The sequence below is a fragment of the Dysidea avara genome, chromosome 14, assembly GCF_963678975.1.
Source record: "Dysidea avara chromosome 14, odDysAvar1.4, whole genome shotgun sequence".
Taxonomy (NCBI): domain Eukaryota; kingdom Metazoa; phylum Porifera; class Demospongiae; order Dictyoceratida; family Dysideidae; genus Dysidea; species Dysidea avara.
This window is the reverse complement of record NC_089285.1, coordinates 12,904,408-12,929,158: the sequence shown is the minus strand read 5'-3', so window position 1 is coordinate 12,929,158 and position 24,751 is coordinate 12,904,408. Positions and strand designations below refer to the sequence as shown.

At 37.1% G+C, this 24,751-nt stretch overlaps 4 protein-coding genes across 41 annotated transcripts in view; 2 read left to right on the top strand and 2 right to left on the bottom strand.

Annotated features, from left to right (window-relative positions):
• Positions 1 to 1,319: 1,319 nt before the first annotated feature.
• Positions 1,320 to 17,139, bottom strand: LOC136244720 (uncharacterized). The gene is made up of 14 exons (XM_066036296.1): positions 17,118 to 17,139; positions 9,231 to 9,283; positions 9,014 to 9,077; positions 8,567 to 8,743; positions 8,205 to 8,291; positions 6,906 to 6,964; positions 5,755 to 5,844; positions 5,343 to 5,397; positions 5,080 to 5,175; positions 4,512 to 4,563; positions 3,795 to 3,899; positions 1,721 to 1,833; positions 1,558 to 1,665; positions 1,320 to 1,507 (listed from the first exon to the last, which is right to left on the bottom strand). Exons 4-13 carry the CDS (start codon positions 8,726 to 8,728, stop codon positions 1,645 to 1,647), a joined length of 840 nt encoding a protein of 279 aa, XP_065892368.1. The 5' UTR covers positions 8,729 to 8,743; positions 9,014 to 9,077; positions 9,231 to 9,283; positions 17,118 to 17,139; the 3' UTR covers positions 1,320 to 1,507; positions 1,558 to 1,644.
• On the top strand, positions 10,483 to 23,750 carry LOC136244718 (uncharacterized). Of its 3 annotated transcripts, XM_066036293.1 has the most exons (10): positions 13,523 to 13,557; positions 13,615 to 14,108; positions 15,812 to 16,357; positions 16,413 to 16,518; positions 20,414 to 20,465; positions 21,142 to 21,220; positions 21,339 to 21,509; positions 21,560 to 21,699; positions 23,222 to 23,537; positions 23,614 to 23,750. In XM_066036293.1, exons 3-9 carry the CDS (start codon positions 15,896 to 15,898, stop codon positions 23,454 to 23,456), a joined length of 1,245 nt encoding a protein of 414 aa, XP_065892365.1. In that variant the 5' UTR covers positions 13,523 to 13,557; positions 13,615 to 14,108; positions 15,812 to 15,895; the 3' UTR covers positions 23,457 to 23,537; positions 23,614 to 23,750. The 3 variants fall into 3 exon arrangements, with proteins under 3 accessions (XP_065892366.1, XP_065892364.1, XP_065892365.1); XM_066036294.1 differs by lacking the exons at positions 13,523 to 13,557; positions 13,615 to 14,108 and adding an exon at positions 10,483 to 10,655; XM_066036292.1 differs by having other exon boundaries at positions 13,496 to 14,108.
• On the bottom strand, positions 11,476 to 14,014 carry LOC136244719 (uncharacterized). The gene is made up of 2 exons (XM_066036295.1): positions 13,780 to 14,014; positions 11,476 to 13,262 (listed from the first exon to the last, which is right to left on the bottom strand). Exon 2 carries the CDS (start codon positions 13,258 to 13,260, stop codon positions 12,133 to 12,135), a length of 1,128 nt encoding a protein of 375 aa, XP_065892367.1. The 5' UTR covers positions 13,261 to 13,262; positions 13,780 to 14,014; the 3' UTR covers positions 11,476 to 12,132.
• The window catches only part of LOC136244714 (uncharacterized), a 33,131-nt gene continuing 31,940 nt past the window's right edge, over positions 23,561 to 24,751 (top strand). For 3 of the 36 annotated variants that reach the window (XM_066036266.1, XM_066036257.1, XM_066036285.1), the window contains exon 1: positions 23,561 to 24,751. In XM_066036266.1, coding sequence (XP_065892338.1) covers positions 24,142 to 24,751 — 610 coding nt within the window. In that variant the 5' untranslated portion in view covers positions 23,561 to 24,141. The other 33 variants (XM_066036263.1, XM_066036255.1, XM_066036254.1 and 30 more) reach the window with 22 other exon arrangements.

Sequence of the window (24,751 nt, the reverse complement as noted above, 5' to 3'; positions counted from 1 at the left end):
GGATAATATGAAGAAGGGACCATGCAGTGCATAGAATTATGGTAGTCATGATGTTTTATATGCAGCATACATACAGTCAGGGCCGCCGGTGGGGAGGGGGGGGGAGCAACTGGGGCAATTTTCCCTGAGCCCCAGGTCCCAAAGCTACATTAACTGTAGTTATACGGCCCCACATTCTTGATTTGCCCCTAGGTTCCCTAAAGTTTCCTTGGATTCTCTTGGCAGCCCTGCATACAGTCAAGTGTATACAGCTCTGTAAAACATATAGCTAGACAGATGATGATGACAAAGAACTTGACAAATATTTGAACAGTTACAACAGCAATTAAAGAAGCAGTACATGAAGTAGCTGTACATCTGTATATATACTTATATTATACGTAAGGCAACAAGAACTCTCATTGAAACAACACTTATAGGAAAAGAGACTGATTGTTAATGGACCACCTATAGGAGTCAGCTGTAGTGAAATTTGCAATTGTGCTTGTGTAGAGAATGCAGCAATGCTTTATTAAGTTTTGAGACTGTATAATTTCCTTAATCTGTTTTCAATAAAGGGTAAGAGTAGAATTTAGGGTGAGCCAACCTTGGGATTTGGTACGGATGTGGCATATGGGGCAATGAACGATTACACCAACCTTTGTGTATGGAAAAACTGGTCATGAAATTCGGTGGTAGTTATAGGATCTGAAAACAGACAATTTTTAACTGCATTTGGCTTTAACAATTATGGTATCACTGTATAATGATAGACTACATGTTACCGAGTACAAATAAACAAATTTGGTGTGATGGTCAGTTTTGCCACATTGTTGAGCTGAGCAATTATTTTTCGTTATGGTGTTGTCATCAACTCAGAAAAGCTATTACTTATCTTTGTATGTTCACAGCAATTATGTTAGCAAGCTTAGTGCAATATCCCAGGTGCTGACAGTGGTCAAATAAACAGCCCTATGGTATTGCTGTTAATGCATCTGGTCTGCGACTGCAAATCATTATGTACCCATATTTGACAAGAGTGGCATTTTCGTGTAATGTTATATGGTTCTACTGATGGTCAACTGTCTAGTCCACATGGAAGAGTGCTCATTCTCAAAGGATGTTTCTGATTCCCTGCTACACAAGCCTTCTCAGTTTGCAGGTGCCTAGTGGAATAGTGGCTATTATATGTCAGTGACTTTCACAGCCAAACAATCTTCAGCACTTAGATGATGTCATTCATGCACTATGAAAATACTATATGGTTAATTTTTTTTAACAACTTCAGTGTGTGTATAACAACTTTATATACACTTTATTTATTTATTACATCAAATATGTATATGTATATATGGTATATTATTATTATGGTGTACATATTAAGAACATACATAGTACACAACATACAAATGTACTAAATGGTCTTATTAAATGATGATGAGCCCACTACTTGACTGAACTGAGCAAAGTGCTGATTACCATCATGTTCAGGTAATGGCTGATAGCCACCTCCTCTAGACGTTGTAGACTACCGAATCACAAAATGAGGCAGAATATCAAAGAGATTTAACAACTTACTTCAGATAAATTGTATGTGTGTCTTAAACTGAGCTCGACTACAAAATCCTGTCTAGTCCACCCGTACACTAAGGCATTTAGAAATCCTTAAAGTGAAACTGTCAGTGACTGTAATATGGCACATAATAACATGCTAATTTGAATAGTGCAACATGTCAATCACCTGCAACAGTAGAAGTATTGTAAATTCTCTGTGCTTCGTGTGATCAATGCTAGCACCAATGTATCTAGTTTCTTCATGGAGGAACCGTACTGTATCACAAGCTAGAACAAAGTCTAAAAAAAAAAAAAAAAGCAAGAGCTTGTATTCTTTAAAATCTATTTGTTACTACATCAAGTTATTTATTGCAATACTGCATGTGAATACAATCGCATAGTTTAAAATATCATCTGTGTGTTTTTACTGTAAGAAAAATTAGGAATTTTACATTTGAGTATAGGGATTGTATAAATAAAAAGTAATGAAACAAGGGAGGTCACCTATATATACCTGCTGCTATAATACTGGTTACTTCAGTCATATTATACCGAGTATAGCCATGACCAAACTAGGGGTTGGAGTCCACTAGTATAACTGCTATTATTTCTATGATCCCTGCTCAAATAAAAAAATCCTTATATGTACTTGTTTGTTTATTTATTGTTGTTTATTTATTGTTGTGTTGTACCATAATTTATGACTGGTGAACCAACAAATACTGAATCAAAGGAAACAGACATGGCTTTTGTGTAAGTGAAGTTGCAGGTATGTGCTACCTGTTATACAGCGTAATAAGTGGAGAAGTATGTACCTCTGTAATCATTTCAGTCACTACAGAAATCGGGACAATTCTCATGATAATCAGCTCCAATGAAGCCATCATGTATTACCGCAAATCATCACCTATGCAGTACAGTGGAGAAAGAAAATGGGACACAAAGGTAAGCCCATGATGCTGGCAAAGCACTGCAGCTGCTGTAGTTGGTGAAAAGGCATGTCTTGAGCTGAATTAACATCTAACAGTGAAGAAATCAAGTCTGTAGCATCAAGCTTTGCTTGGCTAGAGGAATCAGTCAAAATATAGTAAAATAACAGAAATTTGTTGGAGGGTTTGGGATCACTGCACGGGCATTTTTGGGCTTGTAACTAACTGCCAAGGGAAAATAATGCTGGTTTTAAGTGATATTTTTGGCTACAAACACCCAAACCTTCATGACCCCTACACCCCTACTATACTGTACTATATGATGTTTGTACAAGACCTTAGCTAAAAGGTGACATGGTCAGCATTAGACAGTGAATGAAATACATCAACTGTGACGGCTGTGCAGAATGGACACAAGATATTCTGAAAAATAATGCAAATGTAAGGCTAAAAAAATATATGCAATATGTATATTAGACACTAACTAGATGATATTGGTAATATTATTCAACTCAGTATAACACCAGATGGCTACCTGATTGCTAATACCCATGTGATGCTAATACAATTAGTATATGTAATAGGATGGATGGCTGTGGTATTCGGGATTAATAGTGCGAGCATTGTCAACAGGAAGGAGTAAAATAGTGCGAGGCGAAGCCGAGCACTATTTCCTTCCTGTTTACAATGCGAGAACTATTAATCCCGAATACCACAGCCATCTGTCCTATTGCAAATTAATCCGACAACCATAGCAACTGTTACTAGGCAACAGAAATTCAAAAATAACCACTGCAAAAGACCGATCACACTTAGCAACCGCTGCCTGGCAACCGTTACTATGGTCTCAAAATGAGTTTTGTCTTAGCAACGGTTACCTAGCAACCGTTGCTAAGCAACCATATTGTGTTATACCTTGGGGCATTTATCACTATGGTAACAATAGTTGTCAAGTCGGACATTTACTTCTAATAGAAACACACCACACTATTCTAGCCAATCAAATTAGTATTATAGATTTTTGTCAAGGGACCTTGACAAACAAGTGTAATACTAATTCTATTGGCTAATCGCTTGACGTATATCAATATAATACATCAAGCTGCTATTGAGAGTATTATACAGTAACACATTCAGTTGTTGGATTATTCAAGTAATAGTATATGAGAGCAAGATATCCTGCCCCTCCTTTGTCATGAAGTATTTTCAACTATAACATCATGCAAGCTTTAGTGCTAACAGATCAGTAACAAATCATGCAAGCAATTTTCAGGAAACTATGTGACCCATGTGACCCATATGACAGTTTACTAAGTTACAGCAATCTCTTACTGACTAATCCAGTAAATATAAAAATCACTAAGAATGTATACATCCTTAGTTTAGCCTTGAACGACTTCTCTGGTGAAAGGTAGTCACTTTCTCGGTGCAGTGCTCCTGTTTGTATAACAATAAACATTGTATAAACTACAGGTAGTATGTGCAGAGGTTGTATACAATTGCATGCATTGGTATGAATATACCGATCCTGGTAGCTCTTAGATACAATGGAACATCCTTAACCAAATGTCAATTATCCATGAACATTAGAATATTTGGATGTATTCTATTAAAATAGGCGTATACCAAAAAAGTACTGTAATTCAATCTCTTATGTAAAAATTGTATGAAAATTTCTTACATGAAAAATTTTGCAAAATACTCATTATGATAGAATAGAAATCATACGGAAATATTTTTGCATGAACATTATCACAAAATTTTTTTGCATGAAAATAAATCAAATTACGGTAAATAAATGGAACCTTTGATACCTTGTATGATTGAACTGGCCCACACAGAACCTCTATACACCCTCCCCACATTAGTTTGGATAACTCCACAGCATACAAGTATGATCATACATGTACAGATATACATGATACCCCATGCACAGGATTAATAGCTCTGTGTGTATAACAAAACTTTCATACATGTAATACACTATCCATCACTACAAAACTGTCTATCTAAACAACTTAAACAAGCATGGTTCGTTACATAACACACCTCCACACTTCTTCAGCTTCTTCAGATACCACATCACTAAACCGTAGAACAGCTACAATAGTGGATTGCTGGGTTATACACATACACCACTTGCAATATATAAATATATGAAATATTTAAGTTGCAACATTATTACTCAATCTATTTAACATGTGAGATGGTACAACAGACAATCGAAGTCGTAGCTAGCCATTGGCTGACCATCTATAAGTTTCTATGGGATTAAAACTGTCTGAAGGAATAACACAAGCTATATGGATACAGGGTATAACACATACTAGCTAAGCAGCAGAAGTAGGTCAGAGAGAGCATTTTCAAGTTTGCTATATGTCAACCTGAAACAATCACTGTGCAACATGACCATTAATTAACAGGTTCTTGTTTCAACTGAAATCCAGAAACAGCTAATAAACTACATTTCACATGTCTCATTACAAAAAGTTAGTGATCTCTTAGACATTTCAGCCACCTGTATGAAAAAAAACTTCTAATGTGATACATAGTCACTTCTGAAAATGTAACACTGCGCTGTAGAACACTCTACGTATCCACAACAAAGAGTACCTACCAGTAGTAACAACAAGCTCACTGAGAAGTTGACAATCAGAATCCAGTACATTCCAGTGGCATAGTGGAATAGGTTTTCCACATATGGAGAGCTAATCTACATACACAAAAAATGTTATTAAATTTGTAAATGTCTCTATGTAGCATCATAAGCTCCTGGTGGCATTGTGAAAGACACAAGTATGGCTTGTATGAGGTTCAGATATAAGTACTGAGCTCTGGTCATACAGCATGGTAGTGTAGTATGTATGTGGTACAACTAACAGTTGTATTCTGTAGCCACATCACTGGCAGGACGTTGATAGCTGCGGGTTTACACCTGATGAAGAAAAGTATATATTACTAGTGTTGGCATTAAGTACTCTATTTATGACCACGCAATAGTGTATAGACAGATACATAGACAGTATGCGAGAGAGGCGTATGCACGTGTACATAGCATGTATGATGCGTGTGTTTGTAGTGTGTGTAGTGTGTGTGTGTAGTGTGTGCGTGTGTGTTTGTAGTGTGTGTGGGTGTGTGCGTGTAGTGTGTGTGTGTATGTGTGTGTAGTGTAGTGTAGTGTAGTGTGTGTGTGTAGTGTAGTGTAGTGTGTGTGTGTAGTGTAGTGTGTGTGTGTGTGTGTGTGTGTGTGTGTGTGTGTGCGTAAGAGCGTGCGTGTCAAAGTACCACATACCAACATCCACATTCATCAGCATCACTGACAAGACCTTTACTAGTGACAGTGGCCAAGAAAACTGGTACTGACACTACTACAGGTTGAAACCTACCAGGATGTATTACAATGGACATAATCATTGTACTAGAACACAGTATAATATGTTGTCTCCATTGTATTGTGATATGGTGACATGATACAAAGTGGAATGATTTATTTTTGTTGGAAATGAAGAGTCCTCTTTTTCTTATTAAAATCACTGAAAAATCTGGCAATTACAACATATGTACAATAATTTGATTCATGAGAATATCATCCATTAAAATGTAGTACTTTTCTGATGTCCATATACCTCAATACAATGATACACAATACAACTTGACTTTGTATCAATATGCTTCAACATATCACTGATATGGGATATATTGTTACATCTCTATTACAGTAGTACACACACACGCACGCACGCACGCACGCACGCACGCACGCACACACACACAACACACACACACACACAGTGACAATGATATTATGCATAGTTATGCATACAATTAAATCATGTGTAAGTACTACCAGTAATGGATAGCTGTAGTAGTAGTACCACATCTTAAGCCATTGTCTAACAAATTTCAAGCAAGCTCAATTTAGTCAGTCAAGATGTATGGAATGGTACATGCATTTCAATAGGGAAAACCACTAACAGCCAGTAAATTGAACATTGTCCCTACATAATGGTTGATAACATTTCAGATTCCCACTTAAGTCCAGTGGTTAGCATGTATCAATGTACATAATATCACCAGTTTGCTCATCGGGCTACACATCATTACAGTGACCATTCTAAACACAACCGAGGGATATGTCTTATAAGTAGGACTTGTACTTCATGGTTAGGCCAGTGTAAAGTATGCCAGCATAATAGACTAGAGTGCTATGCTGGCACAATGCTAGCAGGAAACTTCAAACCATGGAGTTTAAAATAATTGATACTCCCTAATAGAGCAGTCAGTGGAGCACTCAAATGCATATTCCTGAAAGCACAAATTAGACTTCATGACCCCACTAAAGGACCACCTCATTTTTGAGGTCACATTGTCATAGGTGGGTCCTGTTGTCAGGGGTTATGTAGTATGCATCACTATGACAACAAAATAGTGTCGATAACATACCATGCAATCACATAACTGATCACAGTGATCCATTTAGTACAGTCCCAGTACCTTACTCCCTACATGTGTAAATGGTATGGTAACCGTTGCCATGTCTACATTACATAATATTATTGTACAGGGAAAGCTTGTGAATTGTGTTGGTTACCCAAGTGACACAATACTTATGATTCAATGAATGGCATACGTTTACAGGGACATTTCAAAACTGACCAATCAGAATCTGTCACTCAAGACACATATTGTCAACTAGTCAATGTACAGTGATATTGCATATAGAATTCAGCTCTTCAAAGTTTAGAGCTAATTGTTGTCAGTATTGAGAACCAACAAGACAGCAGTTTTCACTGACATTGGAAACCTCTGTCATCAGCCAGACATCTTTGATACAATTAAGATCTTTTGGTTACAAGTGTGCGTTTTATTAGAGTAAACAGGCTTCAGTTATTTGAGCATTTTTACCAATCTCTGGAGGCAATGATGTTTACAAAGTTTGGCAAATTAAATCTTGGAAGAGGAAATCTTTGTAAAAATATCACCCACCCAGCCATCTTCAATAACCAAACATTACACACTACACATGTACAGTACATATATGCTTGGAAATGAAACAAAAATGGCATCAGAAAATGCACACCCCATCATTTACCAAATGTCTTATTATAACATTAAACTTTATCGTGTAGTGGAAATACTAAAACTAATTACAGTGGTCCCTCCATTATCAGAACTCAATGGACCCTAGTGTGTTTGGACAATGGAAAAGTTTGGATAAATGAAGCACATACATTTATATACAGAGCTCAGTTAAAATATTTAATAGAACATACACTTTAGGTAAAATATACTCTAATAAAACAGTCACTTAGACAGTTCAGATAACAGAAAATTCAGGTAATCAATGGCCGGATAATGGAGGGGCCACTGTATAAGGTACTGAAAAAATACTTTTGTCCCTAATTTAACAGATCTGCCTTTATAAGAACCCACACATTGTCCAAACATGACTGTTTTGACTGTTTTGTTGGAGTATTATGTCAACTGGTGTGTGCTCTGTAAAAGCTTCATTAGAGTAATGGACAGGGGAATAAATAAACGGGTTTCATTTACCTAAACTTTGAACAAATTTACTAGCTTATCGCAAGACCTTTGTTATTTATTAGTTTTTGTACAGGTGTCTAGATAATGGAGGAAAGATTCTCTACACACGTACATATAATACAACTGAAAGTGAAACGTTTTGTTAACAACAGAACAAAGCATAGTGACAACATGGATGATAATTCTACCACCACGTACCTGTGCATGAAGCACCATCCTCCTCAGACCAAGGAAGGCAAATATCGCGTACAACACCGTCAAATTGGTACTGGCCAAGTGCATCCACTGGAAGTAACACAACATGATCACTGTTATTGTGTATTAGAATGATACGTAGTTCAGACATGCAGGACAGCAGTGTTACAATGTACGTGCTTCGTCAGGTTACAAGACAGGCAGATGTGCAATGTAGTACATGTTATGCATGTATACATTGTGTATGTATTCCAAATATGTAAATGAAAAAAAGTACATGAACCCTATTTCATGAACAATTGGGAATTAAAATCACAGCTGTGCGAGTCACTGTTAACTACCGGGTACAGTTCACAGATACTCACCGTACTGAACAGTGATAGGTAGAGGCAGACACCATTAACAGAAATGGAGGATGCATTGATATAAGAGAAATCGCCGCTGGACTTGGTTGGCTCATCAAACAACCACAGAGTACTGCCCACAATGTAGAGGAGTGAGAGGAACATGTCAGCCAATGAGATCATGAAAATGGGATGGACCTAACATAAAAGAAATGTGTACTGCTGTAGAAAAGAGAAGTTTTATACATGCATAGAGATAGATATGACAACTATTCAAAAATCCACAATACATTATAAATATACCCTGGGTACATGGCATGTACACGCACAGTCACATACACACATGCACGCATGCATGCGCACACACACACACACACACTACACACTACACACACACACTACACACACATACACACACACACACTACACGCACTACACACACACTACACACATACACACACTACACACCTCAGGGCTTCTCAGTCTCCTGGATATCAGGGATACCCACACTATGGATGCTGCTCCCAACACACTGGATGTTCAAAAAGAACCAATAAGAACTCACAAACAAGTGCACACATGCACGCACAATACACATGCTATACAAATACACATTTGCAAGTGAACACACCACACACTACATTGCACAAGTAGCAGAGACCACAACACAGACGTACAGACTCACCTCAGTGAAGATGTGATAACTCTAACACCAGCAATGGAGTCATACCAGACATACTGTTGATAACACAAAAGAGTAGCAGTACATTATATGCTGCATCAAGGTGGCGCCAATTCAGTAGCTACTTTATCAATAATAACCTGAGACCACTTTGAGATTTAACTAATGTGGTAATTGTTCTAGCCTTGGAAGAATTACTTACAGTTGCTTGAATTTCACAACTAGTTACACACTGCATGTATGTATACTATACAGAATTACAGATAAAAGTAAGTATACTTGATACATGGCTTGCACTTAGAAAGCAACTCTATACTCAATGACTACTACTCAATGACTACAGTTGACCACCTTACAGGAGTTACTGGACTGACACACTGTACTAGTACACAACATTTTTCTGTACTATTGTGTATACAAACAAATGCTATAGTTGTGTATAAAGCTACTCCCCAAGTTATAGACATGAACTGTGTATCATCAACCCTAAAACTGTAGTTTGGTAACTATCAGTGTGTGCAATGGGCAAAGATTCATGAGTAGTCAAAGTACAGATTGTGCTGTCTTCCACTAGACCATGACAAACTTATAAAATGGTGTTATACCTTAGGGTGAGTACAGTTGTTTAAGTAATGAAGTGATAATCGGGATATTCACATAACATGTGGCCAATACTGTTCTCGTACTCTTGTTTTCCACCATCATTCAAAAAAGGTAGAAAGTAGTATGGGCACATGAGCCAACTAAAAGAGGTGATTTACTCAATCTCTGATTTTAATATTGTACTGTTTTAGGATGAGTCGATTATGACTAGAGCTAAGACAAAACTTGTGTTAGACACACCCCTACAGTAATTGCTACTGGTATCCAGTAAATATTTTTACAATGAAAAAAATCAGCGGCAGATATCAACCAGCTAAAATTATTGGCGGGGGATTGTAGATATTAACAACACGATAACACCTAGACTCTAGACTGATCAGTACCGCGGAAACCGTACCGCTGAATAAACAGACACACCCGCTTCTCACAGTAAATTTCAGGATATAAACTGGAAAATTAGTTTTCTTACTGCGTTATAACCTGACCATATTGCAATATATTATGGAAGGTAATCCGTGCCAAAAATGAACTTAATAAATAAAAGCATATTGTAAAACCAGGAATGCGGCGCGAAGCGCCGCTTTACCGTTTCTCGACCATGTCCCAACAAGACCGGAGGCCGCTTAAAATCTTGAATACAATAAATCTGGATAATGCACTCCTTGTATTTTAGATGTGAAACCGGCTTACGATTCACGAATCCTAATTGAGTGGCCCAGCTAGTACTCAAGATGGCAAATTTAATGGCAGTGTTGGTTCTCAGAGCACACTGTGAAATTCAAGAAGCCGCTGCTCGAGATGTTTTAGCTCGGCCGGTTTTAGAGTGTGAGTGATGACTGAGACATACAAGGACGCTCTTTGAAGGTCCCTAGAGTGAGCCCTACAGGGATATAGCTTATAAGTTAACTGAACTAATATCCAGTACAAAAATCGAGCCAAAAAAATGCTGGATAGACCATTTAATATGCTCTCGGCTCTTTGGTGGAGAAAGGAGAAAAAACATCCATGACTGGACCTGGGCAGCCTCAAACCTGCAGCCACTGATCCGATTAACGCTCGAATGCTTACAGGAGTCTGCCAGGCGGTCAGCATGTTTTCTCCTTGTCAATTTCATGTATGTGTATCCAAGGAACTCTATAGAGAGTGACTAGTATCCCATTTGGAACCTAATGGATTTAAGTACTGAAGGTCTGACACCTGGTCCTACAACCTAGTCTCGCGTAGCCAGACCCTTTTCTTTCTTTTGTGTGGGGGCGGGAAAGAAAAGGGTCTGGTGAACCATAGATTATATAATCTATGGGTGAACATAGTATAGCATCGTTGGGATATCCCCAGATTGTGGGGATTTTACTGTGCAGCTTCTGGATTGTTTGTGGGTGCAAATGACGTGATCTGCTGCATTTGCATCCTTTTACCATAGATATTTCAGTAGTAGCTATGGTAACAGGATGCTAATGTTAGCAAATTACGTCATTCGTGCCAATCAACAATCCGGAAGCTGCGCAGTAGATTCCCTACAATCTTGGGATAGCCCAACGACAATGCTATACTATGTTCACCCGACCCTTTTCTTCCCCACCCCCACACATAAGAAAGAAAAGGGTCTGGCTACGCGAGACTACCTACAGCCTGTTTAAAGTTGTTACAGAATGTGTGTTTGAAAAGGTGGAAAAGGGAGAAAGAAAAATCCACGACTGGATTTGGGCAACTTCGCACAACCACCCGATTTCCTAGATTATCTCTCTTCTCTATTTCATCCTCCACTTACAGGCATTATAGTTTAATGTAAAAACTTGGAATTGTAAAATACAGAATGTAAATAGGCGGTAAAATAGCCACAAGCAACTTATACTTGCCAAGTAATTGGTGCACAAATTTTGACCCTTCTCCCAAGGCAAATTTAAGAAGTTTACTAACTTGCATCCTTTGAGTCAAAATTAAGATTTGTGGCATTAATTGCTCCCTTAGCATTGATTACTGCAATCCCTTCTAGTGGCTCCATGTTTGCAAGTGCAGAGAGTAACCTCAAATATTTTTCATAGTCTGTGGTGCATTTTACTTCACAATTTACAGCAAATGTAACCAGTAAACAAGCATGCTAATTATAATGGACAGTAAAGTAAATAATTGTCAACGACTGTTGATCACTTCCTCTAAGGTTCTTGTACCACGAGAAACAACCGAGTTCCGAAGAAGAGATTTTTTAAAATTCCCATCAATAAATTCCTTTATGAAGCCATCGACTGGATTTTGTTGAGGAAACAATCTCAACAACTCGCGACCAAACATTGTCATGTCAACATCACGACCGAACGGAGAAAACTTCCCAAAAATCTAGATCTATCAGAACAGGCATGTATTGTTCATTAAAGCATATATTAGGCATTCTAAGGTCACAGTGCATAATATCATTTTTGTGTATATCACAAATGACTTCGTACACCTTCTCTACCAGCTCAAGGCAGCAATCCTTGGCTTCGTCATCAGTTAAAGGATCGTGGCATATTTTATTGTATAAATAGAACATATGAGGCTTTTTTTGGTAAGCAGGAACTATGCCTTGTGAAATGCTCACTCCAGAGACTAATCTAGCCAATTGATTGACTGAACTCCTAAGGAATGGTTTCTTCAAACATTTGTAGCTGTTCATCAGCAAAATTCCAAACTTCGACTTGCAAAGTTGAGAATTGTCCAAAAGACTGTTGCACTCCAGTGTTGTCAGATAAACTGCATATTTGTCACTGAGTGGCCTATCATGTGCTCTAAGACACACTACTTGGTTACCCCTTATGGCTTCTAGCAATTTTAAACAAACTTCTTCCTTTGTAAGGCATTTTATGGAATAGCGAAATGACACTGATGTGGAATCATATCTTAAGCTTACTTTGACAACGCAACGTTTGACATCAATACGGGGGAATACAAATGCAGTGATTTCTGGTTCACTGACACCAAAAGCTTTAAGTAGCCGTACGAAGCCAAATAGAAGAAGAACAGTTTTCCTAGCAGTAGGAACGTATGCAGCTTTAGAATGCACTTCAATGTATAACAATGTTGAACTATCTTTGAAAACTAAGACGTCACCACGGTTTCTCTCAGATTTGAAAGCACAATCTGGCAGCATACTGATTGAACGATCTTTTAATTTCAATGCTTTATCAGTTTCAATCCGATAGAGAGTGTCATTGGGATCAACGCATTTCTTTACAATTTCTTTGGCTAATTCTTCGCTGTCACCGTGTATTGGACTTTCTACTTCAGCTGCAAGCTCACCAAGATTGTATAAGCGGATATCATCCAAATCATCAATATTAACATGTACTGGAAATGGTGTACTATGGAGTTCTGTTTCATCCTGAAGCAATGCACAATATTTAAGGGGAAGTACTGATGCCTCAGACGAAGAAGCTCTGACTGTGGATTCTGCCATATCTGCAAAGATCAAAATAAACAACATAAATATCACCACATTTACTCTAACCATAGATGTCTATACAGTGTTAATAGAACAAGGGGAAGCAATCCAAGTAGGGATGCAAAAATAAAAGCAGTGAAACAAGAAAATTGTATGAACTTGGAATACACAAATTTCTCTTTTAGCTACACCAGTTTACTGATATCCACATGGCTAAAGTACGGATAAATAAATTGCTGTGATAGTTTTATAAGGTGCTGGCCGCCATCTTGAAACGTGATCACCACTACAGAGAACGCCTTTTTCCAAGGGGTAAGGCAATGATCCGGCGAACGCGTTTGTATTGAAGTTAATGGAAACATTTTGTAGTCTTACCAGACCAGTTATAGACCCTGGACAGCGCAAGAATGAGCCAACTGGCACATCGAATCAAGATGGCTAAACAAGCCATCGCCCTAGTACAAGGTCGCACCATATACTTCAATTACACCCACCACACAATCAATTTAATCAAGAGACACTCCCAACACTCACCAGCAAAAAATCACCACGAGAACCAGCACTGGTTCGCCAACGATATTGAACCAGCCTCGGGACCAACGAACAAGAAAGAAAGAACACGCAATTCTATCGCCACACCCGCTTCTCACAGTAAATTTCAGGATATAAACTGGAAAATTAGTTTTCTTACTGCGTTATAACCTGACCATATTGCAATATATTGCTACCGTATTAATCCTATATTTAGCTTATTATAAGATCAAACTAGTCGGTCGAGTCCCGGAGGTATCCGTACACGTATCATCGCCCACATTGGTCCTGTCCGAGTGAACCACCGACCCTTGTAAAGCAGTCACCACCTGGTAAGTAAGTTTATACTGACTTTGACATGGAACTGTGGAACCAAGTACAACACTACACTACACTGAAAGCTACACGGTCTCCTCTCAGTCTCTTTGCTCTGAAGAGAGTGGAAGAAAGAGTATACCAGAAATAGCTCAATGGGTGGAACAGTGTGAGGCAAATATTCGAAGTGAAAATTAAAAGTCAGTATTTCTTGCATGGTAGCTAATAGCTACTCATTGTTGATATTCAAAAGACAAAGACAAGTTCACAAAAAACAAGACTAAAATTGGTTTCTAGTTGTGCAACAAAGGCTTAATGCTTCATCATAAAGTGATGAGATGTGGTCACGTGAGTGTTAGCTGTTAGTAGTAGTTGTGAACAATCACAAATTAATGGCACCAAGAGTTCATAATATATATACTGAGGAGAGTATCCTACTCCCATATACCCCTGTAGAAGGGTGTATCATAAAGTGAAGCTGTAACGACAAGATGTTGTGGTTTGTGACATACAAGAAGCCATAAAAGCACACGAATCAATGCCTTACCACACAAGTGAAGCTCAGAACCTGCTGTATTCGCGAATGAACTTTCAAGAAACGTCCATTTCGTTTGTCTACACCATGAACCTGTGCTTGTAGTTCAGTGAGAAGTGCTGGGAAGTAGAGTTAGTTCAGTTGCTAGCGACATTGTTAGGCACACGTACAATCGATATTATGTTTGATTAATGACATCATTAGTTTTACAAAAAGTATTGCATCATCACTTTATGATACACCCTTCTACAGGTGTATATGGGAGTAGAATACTCTCCTCAGTATATATATTATGAACTCTTGATGGTACTTAAGCATGTTTTGGAATGTACAGAAATTGTGTGAGTGTCTTTATAATGGCGTAGCCTTAGCATTAGTAGCTTACAACAGCTCATCCCACCATTTGAACAATAATCGCATGCGATTATTATTTCATCACTTTTTGACAATAGCACTAATTTATAAGCTTCATTGTGTAACTATGAACCATGTTTCTTGTGGGTTCACATTTGTCTTTTGCATATTAAAAATCATACTCAGTGATTATAAAGAAATACTGACTTTAATTTTTCACAGTGGAAACCCTTGCTAGTTTAGCTACTATAAGTTACTTCTGAAGGTAGAGCCACTTGTTCTTATATTCCTTAGTAATGAGTATAACAGTATTAAATTTAAAGCTCTTAGTGGTTACTTTTACAAACTTATCTGTAACTAAAGTTACATGGAATAATATCTGGACTAGTTGTTTTTCTTTAAGTAACAACCCCAACTGTCGCCTGCTTCCCCTACCCTAGCTGCTCCTGTTGAAAATAGGAAAATGTAGGAAAGTTACAGGAGCTGATCGGGGGGGGGGGTGGATGTGGTGGTTACTTTACTTTGGCATGCTAATCGAAGCATTAACAGCTAAACTACTCATACTACAATCATGTAAAACTCTAATCTAGTACACACTTTTTGCTCATACAGTGTAGAATAAAAAACTTCCATAAGCTTGAAACTAAAGCAGCCACCCCTTTCCGGAGATTTTGTCTAGTCCTTGTTTACTTTCAGCTTATGGATCAGAGGCTGTAATCATCCATCCAAATGCTGAAATTGAAAGGGCCTAAAAACCTAGATATATCTTTGGTGCCTGTAGCTAAGAAACATGGGGTATTGGTATAATTGTGTTATTTTTGTTGATTTTAGGTGGCATTTTACCAAACTTTGTACTGGCATGTACATGCTGGGATTTATGTAGTTGATCTAGCTAGATACATGTATGTATGAGCAATGAATCCAAGGAATACTATTATAAAGAGGAAAAGTATTCCTCTAACACTTGTTAGTGTTGCTAAGAGATGTAAAATAAAGCACATTAAAGCACCTGTTAGAAGTTTCAGCGATCCACCACTTGTTGAAGAGTGTCACTTTAACACTGATGATTCATCTGACCAAATACTAGATGAAAATAATGAAGGCACATGTTATGATGATCAACCAGATACAGAGCAGCAAACAGCTCACACAAAGAGGAAGCAAAAAGCAGCTGAAAAATGGCAAATCGTCCAAAGTGTTGCCTTAAATGGAGTTATTATGAATATGAGTGAACCACTATTGGATTGCACTATATGTGATAAATCTAGAGGCATAGTGAAATGTGATCAGTGCGGACCTCTTATGATTTACTGTAAGCAATGTGCTATTGATATGCACCAACATTCATTGTTTCACCATTTTGTGGATGTTTGGGAGGTAGATATAGAAACATGCTTAGTAATTTACCTTTATAATATAAATGTACCAATAGGATGGTTATTTTCAGCCACTTGAACTGCCTGATGACATTGTGCTTGATCCAAAGCCATGCTGTGAGAATATAACAAGGAGAAGCATTGTATGTTTTAGTGTTGAAGGTATGTAGTATGCTATTTATATAACCAATAAACAGCTAAGTAGCACATATGTAATAATGGAACTTTTATTTTAAATACTGGCATGTATCCCATATTGCAATTCAATGTTACTTAGCAAATTTTGGGCATGCAGATCTTTGCAATGCTACATTTTCCAAATCAAACACCTGATTTTGGAAAACCTACCTTTTTGGCATATAAACAAGTTTTGAGATAACACCAGAACGAGATGGCTACACTGTCTGGCAGCTATCAATTTTCACACTAACTTTGTCTTAATACTTGTCGGGTTTGCTTTCTAGAGACGGGTTTCTGTGAGCATATCAAAGTGCATTTGTGAGGACTTGTGATACAGCAATGGCTACTCATGAAAAAACCTATTTAAAATGACAAGAACTCCTACAGGGAGCTCCTTATACTGTAGATGCTCTGAAAGGGCATTAAAGCCTCCATCTTCAGGGAAAATATCACTTGCATAGTTACCAAGGCTGGTGAGGTATTACCATTTTAAAGTATTACAAAAATGTTTACCATTGTGTCAAAAGGTATAGGTTTTCCAAAATAATATCACAATTTTGTTATGTTAATGTCAGGCTTACTTTAGAAATTTTGTGGCAAGAATTCAGCAAAAGATGATTGCTCACACAAAAACCTCAAGTATTTCTTCATACAGGATCTCCACGTGTTTTGAATTTTCCATTTTGCTCCTGTAAGTGTGATGCACTCAAATTGATTGGATTTAATTACTGGCCTGGAACTCCTGTCTATCCCCAAGTAGCCTTTACATTTGAATTTATGGATCTCCTTGAAGCACTGTTGCTTGAGTGCCATGTAGCAGTACAGGACTTTACACAAGCATGGTCCTATTTGGTGACAAAGAAACTGATTAAAGTATGTGAAATTTATTCATATAGGTATAAAAGAGCACTACTACACTAATGTGCAATTATTTTTAACTCACATTTTTTTCAGGGATCTATGTAAGTACAGTGTGTACATGTAGTAGTGATACATGTACAGGGTTGAATAAAATTCTTACTATACTAAAGTAGTTATGTAGCATTATTAGTACACTTCTCAACATATTCTGCCAATGCATCTGTTGTGATAAGGAATGTGTATGCGGAATTCTAGCACCTGCAATGTAACACTACTAGCTTTAAAAAAATAGTTGGATGGGGAGCATCTTAAACAGTGTCTGTAAGCTTTTTTTCTGCCCTGTACTCAAGAGGTAATTGTAATTATTGTATCTCTGTGCACTGGAAAATAAAAGGTGAGCCAGTTTGCCTTCTGCACTAAAAGGAATGTATACCACTGTAGAATATGAGTATTTTGCATGCTCCACTAAGCACAATACCACAATTTGGGGCATTTAGGACTATCCGCTTCAAAGGCGTTGTGGTTAGACAATTCCACATGGGTCATTCCGTGTCAAATCAACAAGGAATTTAGGGTCACCTCTCGGATTTTGATGAAACTTGGTGTGTTTGTAGTACCTGTGGTGCTTATCACTCACGCAAAGTTTTAGCTCCATACTTTCCATAGTTTCTGATTTATGACCACAAATATTTTGAATATTTCATGAAAATTTGGTCCATCTCTAGTTACAAAATCAACTGCAACTTTGTACTGTGTAAATATTTTTAAACACAATTTTCAGTGATAGAAAGACTGTTGATAGACCTTTCTAGTGATCCCTAAATTATGGGATATCTACTTAATTATGGTTCAAAAGTGCTTCATTGAAAACTTTAATCCTTTATATATTGAAAAATGCTGTATGAAATTTTTCGAATTCTTTCGTGAATAATGATTGGATCATAGTCTATGTTTGATAAAATTTTTGTGGTGGGACCACAATGGGCTCAAGAGATATAATGAATTATGCTGTGGTATGCGGTGGAATTTTCAGTCTATTATTGCTGTATTGAAGTGTACACCTCCAATAACCACTCGCAACAAGGCCATGCCAAGTTTGTCTTACAGAATGAAGGTATCTAGGTGCATTGCAACCTGTGTTAATGACCACCTGTATTGAAAGACCATCTATGTGCTGCAGTTAAGTTATACTTTAATTGGATATTAATGTATAGCACCAAAGCACCAACCCTTTCTAGCAAATCCAAAAATGGTCCTTATTAGACAGGTTGACTATAAATGAGATTATCATGCGTCCATAAACACATTAATGTTGTACCATCTCTTCAGTTATACCTTATTTATTAAGTAAAATCTCACCGTAGTGCACTCATATACATATCCCCACTCTACACTATTCAAGTTACGTACATGGCTGCATAGGTACTCCTCAAAAAGGATACCTGGGTACCTTAATAGCCTCATGATCTTACTTTATAATTGTACATACATTTTGGACCCCAAGACAAGTCTGTGGTTTCTCAAAAATGAACACTTCATCAATGGTCCAGGGAATAGAATAGTTACACTATATACGGTAGATGCATTACTTGTACCAAGAGTTTTTATATTAGTAATACTTGCTTGCACCTCAATGTGTGATTTATAGCACTGTAATTACTAAAATGGTTTTTCAAAGTAATTTGGGTTGGCGCTTTGAAGATCAGTACAGGCAAATGTTAAGTATGTGGTCAGCATGTCCTATATGAGTATGTGTATGAGTTTATGACTTGATCTTCAAAGTGGTCATGAATGTAAAGTAATGTAGCAATTAATTTCACACATTGAGGCACAAGTAATACATGCATATAGTAAAACCCCTCCATTCCTAGGACCATAATAAAGTGCTCATATTACAGAAGCCACAGAAGTATCTTGGTCTAAATGTATGTGCACCGCTAGAGTGGGAGTACAGTGTATAAACAGGTGTCCTGGTTATCAAGGTACCCAGGTATCCCTTCTGAGGAGTTCTGTTCTATGTATCTATGTAGCCACGTACGCAACTTAAATATGGCTAAGTCCACTACAGTGGTATTCAACTTAATAAAGAAGGTATTTGTGAAGAGATGGTACATTTACATGATGTTCATGGACACATGGTGGTCAGATCTGTAATTTATAGTCAACCTGTATAATTAGGACCATTATTTTTTGGATTTACTAGAAAGGGTTGATGCTTTGGTGCTATACATTAAAGAAGTATAACTTAACTGCAGCACATAGATGGCCTTTCAATACAGGTGGTCACTAATATAAGTTGCAATGTACCTAGACACCTTCACTCTGTAAGACAAACTTGGCATGGCCTTGTTGCGAGTGGTCATTGGAGGTGTACACTCCAATACAGCAATAATAGACTAGAAATTCCACCGCATACCACAACATAATTCATTATATCTCTTGAGCCCATTGTGGTCCCACCACAAAAATTTTATCAAACATAGACTATGACCCAATCATTATTCACAAAAGAATTCGAAAAATTTCAAGCAGCATTTTTCAAAATATAAGGGATTAAAGTTTTCAGTGAAGTACTTTTGAACCATAATTAAGTAGATATCCCATAATTTAGGGATCACTAGAAAGGTCAATCAACAGTCTTCCATCACTGAAAATTGTGCTTACAAATATTTACACAGTGCAAGGTTGCAATTGACTTTGTAACTAGAGATGGACCAATTTTTCATGAAATATTCAAAATATTTGTGGTCATAAATCAGAAACTATGGAATGTATGGAGCTAAAAGTTTGCATGAGTGGTAAGCACCATAGGTACTACAAACACACCAAGTTTCGTCAAAATCTGAGAGGTGACCCTAAATTCCTTGTTGATTTGACACGGAATGACCCACATATCTGTTAGGCAAGTACAGCACAGATAGTGTTACCTTAATTACTTTATACATGGACATAAATTAGTGTGCTGTGTTATTATGTTTACATAGTAGATTTAGCTATGTAATTTATAATTTATTAGATGCCATGCAATCTGTATCCGGTATATTGATTGATTCATTTGAAGAGTACAGGTACATTAATAAATTCTGCGTATTGTTTTTCCACTTTTAAATTGTTGGAGGAAGTGTTAGATGAAATTTATAATCTTACATTATTCAAAAGTCTAATTTAATTCAGTTATAGCTATATATGATTTCTGAAGAAAAACGTAGGTACGGCATTATGTAGCAGCAGCTATTTGGCTACCATTCAGTAAATTATATAATCAGAGAGAACATAGCCATGCTTAGCTGTATTTGATGGTACATTTCACTAAATGAATGAGGCATGCTAATTGGCAATTGCAAATATTATTTTCTATTCCCTGATTGGTGATGGATAGCTCCTGAATGTTAAATCATATACTGGTTTCTGATCATATGACACGGAGGCTGAAGAATTAACTGGCTGGTTATTACTCCTTCACCAAAGTAGCTCCTACAAACTGAGAAAGAAAAATATGTAGAGACAAACTTACAAAGTAAAAAAAAATTATGTACACTTTTGCTGATTGCAATCGAAAGAAGAAATTCTTGTAGTTACACAGTACAGTGTTTATAAGCATAGTAATAGGACACATATCTTGTTGTTTACAAATGAGTTCTTTTGGGCAGTGGGAAAGAAAATTGTTAATGGTCATATGCATTTACCTTAATAAGCAATGCATTATTTTAAGAATCCAAGATTATGTATTGTATTGATCTGCAGGCATTTCCGGAGACGCCTCCAAACTTTAGAGGGAATACATGTAACTCCATTAGATCACTCATGCCCAGCTTGTTCTACGGTACAAATGCCATTTGCAAATATCTGTGTTGATTGTGTAGTGCATTATTGTAGAATTATGTACATATGAAATAAAATTTAACCTTTCGCTTATTCTTTAATTTTGGTTGGACATGTAGGAAAGTGGAGCAGTGACAGTGTCAATAGATGCCATATTTGGCCTTTGTCGGAAAAAGTCAGCTGGCAAAAGTGTTCAGGGTCCACTTAGTGGAAAAATGGTATTTGAACCTCAGGATGAGGTGAATGCTTTTGTGTCATCTCATAGTCAATCACGCAACTCAAGTTCACAAGTATATGAATGACTCTCGAATCATGCTATATGCATTTACTTGGTTTGTAGGATTTGTGTAATAACTTTTTAGCTGGAAATGAGTTGCGATCTAGCAAACGATACAAAGCATTAGATGAAACTGCTGTTATGGGAAGTATTTGCCGTCATGAAGTTCCATTGAGATTCTTTAATCTATTTCACGGAGAAAGGTAGTAATGTGTTGTAGAATTTGTGTCATGCAGTGTACATGATGCACTGTTGGCATCAATTGTTTCCAAGCCATGACATTAAACTGTTGTACGATGTGTCTTGTACACTACAATAGCACCTTCAGGTTTGCTGGATTAATTCATTTACAATATTTGTATTCTAAGTCAATGATGCAGGCAAACTCTCGTGATGACTTATTGTCAGTGTTTCATCTAGCAATTCCTATTTTTCATTGCTTTGGTCATAAACTCAGTTGCCAGGTGATGATTTGTGTGCTTTTGTAAACTACCATTATGCATTCCTCTGTCTAGTTCACCCCATAGTTGAGCCTACTTTTTCACTCCCACATGTAGTCTTTGTACACCCCAGGGCTCAATTGTACTGGTTGGTTTAGCATACTTGCAGTATGCAGCTTTGATAATACATAAAATGGAATAAAATTAATGGTGTAGATTACTGGACTTCCTTGTTTGTACTGTCAGTTATTGCTTAGTACATGAAGTTAAACGGGATAGATTACTGGACTTTTTTATTTGTTGTCATCGTAAATGCCACTGTGACTTCCTGACTTAGCACGTGCATTGGTATAAAACCTTGTGTTGTTGTACCTCGTGTTGCTACCAGTTTCTGTTAATGGAAGATATGAACCATGGCTGACAACGATAGAGACACTACTGATGATGTTAGACAGTGTAGGAATGTTATAAGGAAATTGTACAGAATGCACAGAGCTGCAGAAACCCCTGAGCAGAGTGAAAAATGAAGATGTAGGAAACCACATATGCTCATATTTCTCGCTATTGAGATACTAATAACATGTTTTTAAAACATCGCTAATAGCTTACAGAGTCTTGCCCCTCAATATCGTTAACAACTGTCTACTTGTAGCTACATACATGTGTTACTGTACCTATTGTGTTAATGCTGTATCTTTTTTTATGGTACACTTCAGTTCGCTATTTAAAGTTGACCAGAAATACTGGTAATTTGGCTTGGACCAAGTATCATAAATTATTAAAGTAGCATTGTGACTAGTGAGGCTTTTATACACATTATTAATATAATTACTGTTAAATTTAATGACCTTTGCTCTTTATCTTCCAGACAGTTCTCATTTTGTTCTGTTCTGCTAAAGAGACCGCCCTCACTTCATTTTGTTTCTCTTGAAATTGAAATGCACTATTTATCTGAAATAAGATCCCATTGACTATGTTTCATTTTCCTTTTTCAAACTATATGTGCTGTTAGGACTTATATTTTTGGTGCCATATGATTATTAAATTATATTTTGTATACCTTTATATGTGTTGTATTTTGTGCTTTGCTTACAAATTTTCAGTGTATTTTGTCTGGTGCTGTTGCCTTTTGTTTGAAGTAAACTAGCTATATTTTCATGAGTAAGTTTTTGGGAAGTACCCTCAAAACCTTATGGTGTCACCCCTTCCATTTGGATGAATATAAGTTCTGTCAAGTTGAAGGGAGCAACTATGTACAAATATCTGATATCTATATCCAATTTAGCCCTCGTATTATTGAAGGCTTTGGACTTAGTGATGGTGAGGGCATGGAAAGAATGTGGTCTTTTTTAAGACCATTTAGTCGGATGACCAAAGAAATGGGACCATCTCATAGAATTGATGTTCTTAGTGATGCTATCCTCTATTATGGTCAGAAGGGAATAGACAATATCGGTATGATAGTTATGTATGTTTTGTTTGATGTGCACTGTAATGCTAAAAATAACCGGGTAAGTTGATTTGTAAGAAGTTCCATCGTGCATAAAGTTTGAAAGAAGAATCTAACAAAGATTTAAATGAGTTGATGCTTATGTCACCAGGTAATAGATATGTGTAGTATAAAGTTCACAATTAAGCATTCAATATAATTTTTGTTTGCCGACTTTTAAATCACAGTTCAGTTTTCCATGGCTGATGTTGAAAGGTGGGAAGAGGAGGAGAGATCTCAACTTTTACAAGATTCAAGTGGTATATCTGTGAGATACTGTATGTATGTGCAGATTACTTGCATGTGCTCTAGCTATGAATTTATCTGAGAGATGGCAAGCTAAGTATGTCAAGCTAATTAATGTGCACGAAGAAATTAAGTACGTATGCTCTTTCATCTCTAGTTCTTACAATATGTGTCCTACTTTTGTAAAGGTCTTCTATTACTTCAATCAGTACTGTTGAACCAAGTTCTCCATTGTTTGTACCGCCTTCTCAACTTTTAGAGTGCCTTACACAGTGTGAGGACAAGCTTAAGAGTTTAGAACAAGCAAATGGTGTCCGTCAAAGATGGTCTACATCATCTACTCAGTATCGGGAAGCTAAAGCTTTGGTTGCATCTGAGCACAGAATGTGTCTTTTATTAAAACTCGAGCAAGCAGCAAGAGAAAGATGGTTTTTACTTACCTTAAAGGCAAAATATGCTGATACAGTTTAATGCTTTCATTCCTAGCTATAGGTTGCCTTACTTTGCTAAGATTATTTATTTGTATGCATATAACAGATTTGTGTCCTTCAATTCTATCCACACATCATAGTGTCCCATTGAAGCTATGTACAATATCATTTATTTTTGCTGTAGATAGACTTGCGATTGCTTCTCGTTTAAGTAAGCGAGTTAGTGCAGTCAATAACCAAATTAAGAAGATGTTGAGATCTTTTAATGAAGGTTTACCGGTGGAGGATCACACGATTTGGGAAGCTGCAATTAATATCCATCGGAATAGCTATACAGCTAGCCTTGCATCAATTGCTACATCAATCCCAATAGAGGTGAAACGTGAAGCCGTACAGAAATTTAGGACTGCAAAAAGGTCACTGGAAGAGATAGCTTTACTAAAAGATGAAATGAGAAATTGCTTGGAATATTATCAGAGGCAGATAGCATCTTTAAAGAGAAGCCAAGAAGAAATCCATTTACAATTACATGAACAAGAAAAAGATGTAGAGAAATTATCTGGGTGCTACTGCTGGATATCAAGAAAGATACTGATTTTCAGTACCAAATTAACAGATTTGCTATCTTTATTCAGAAACATAGTCCCAG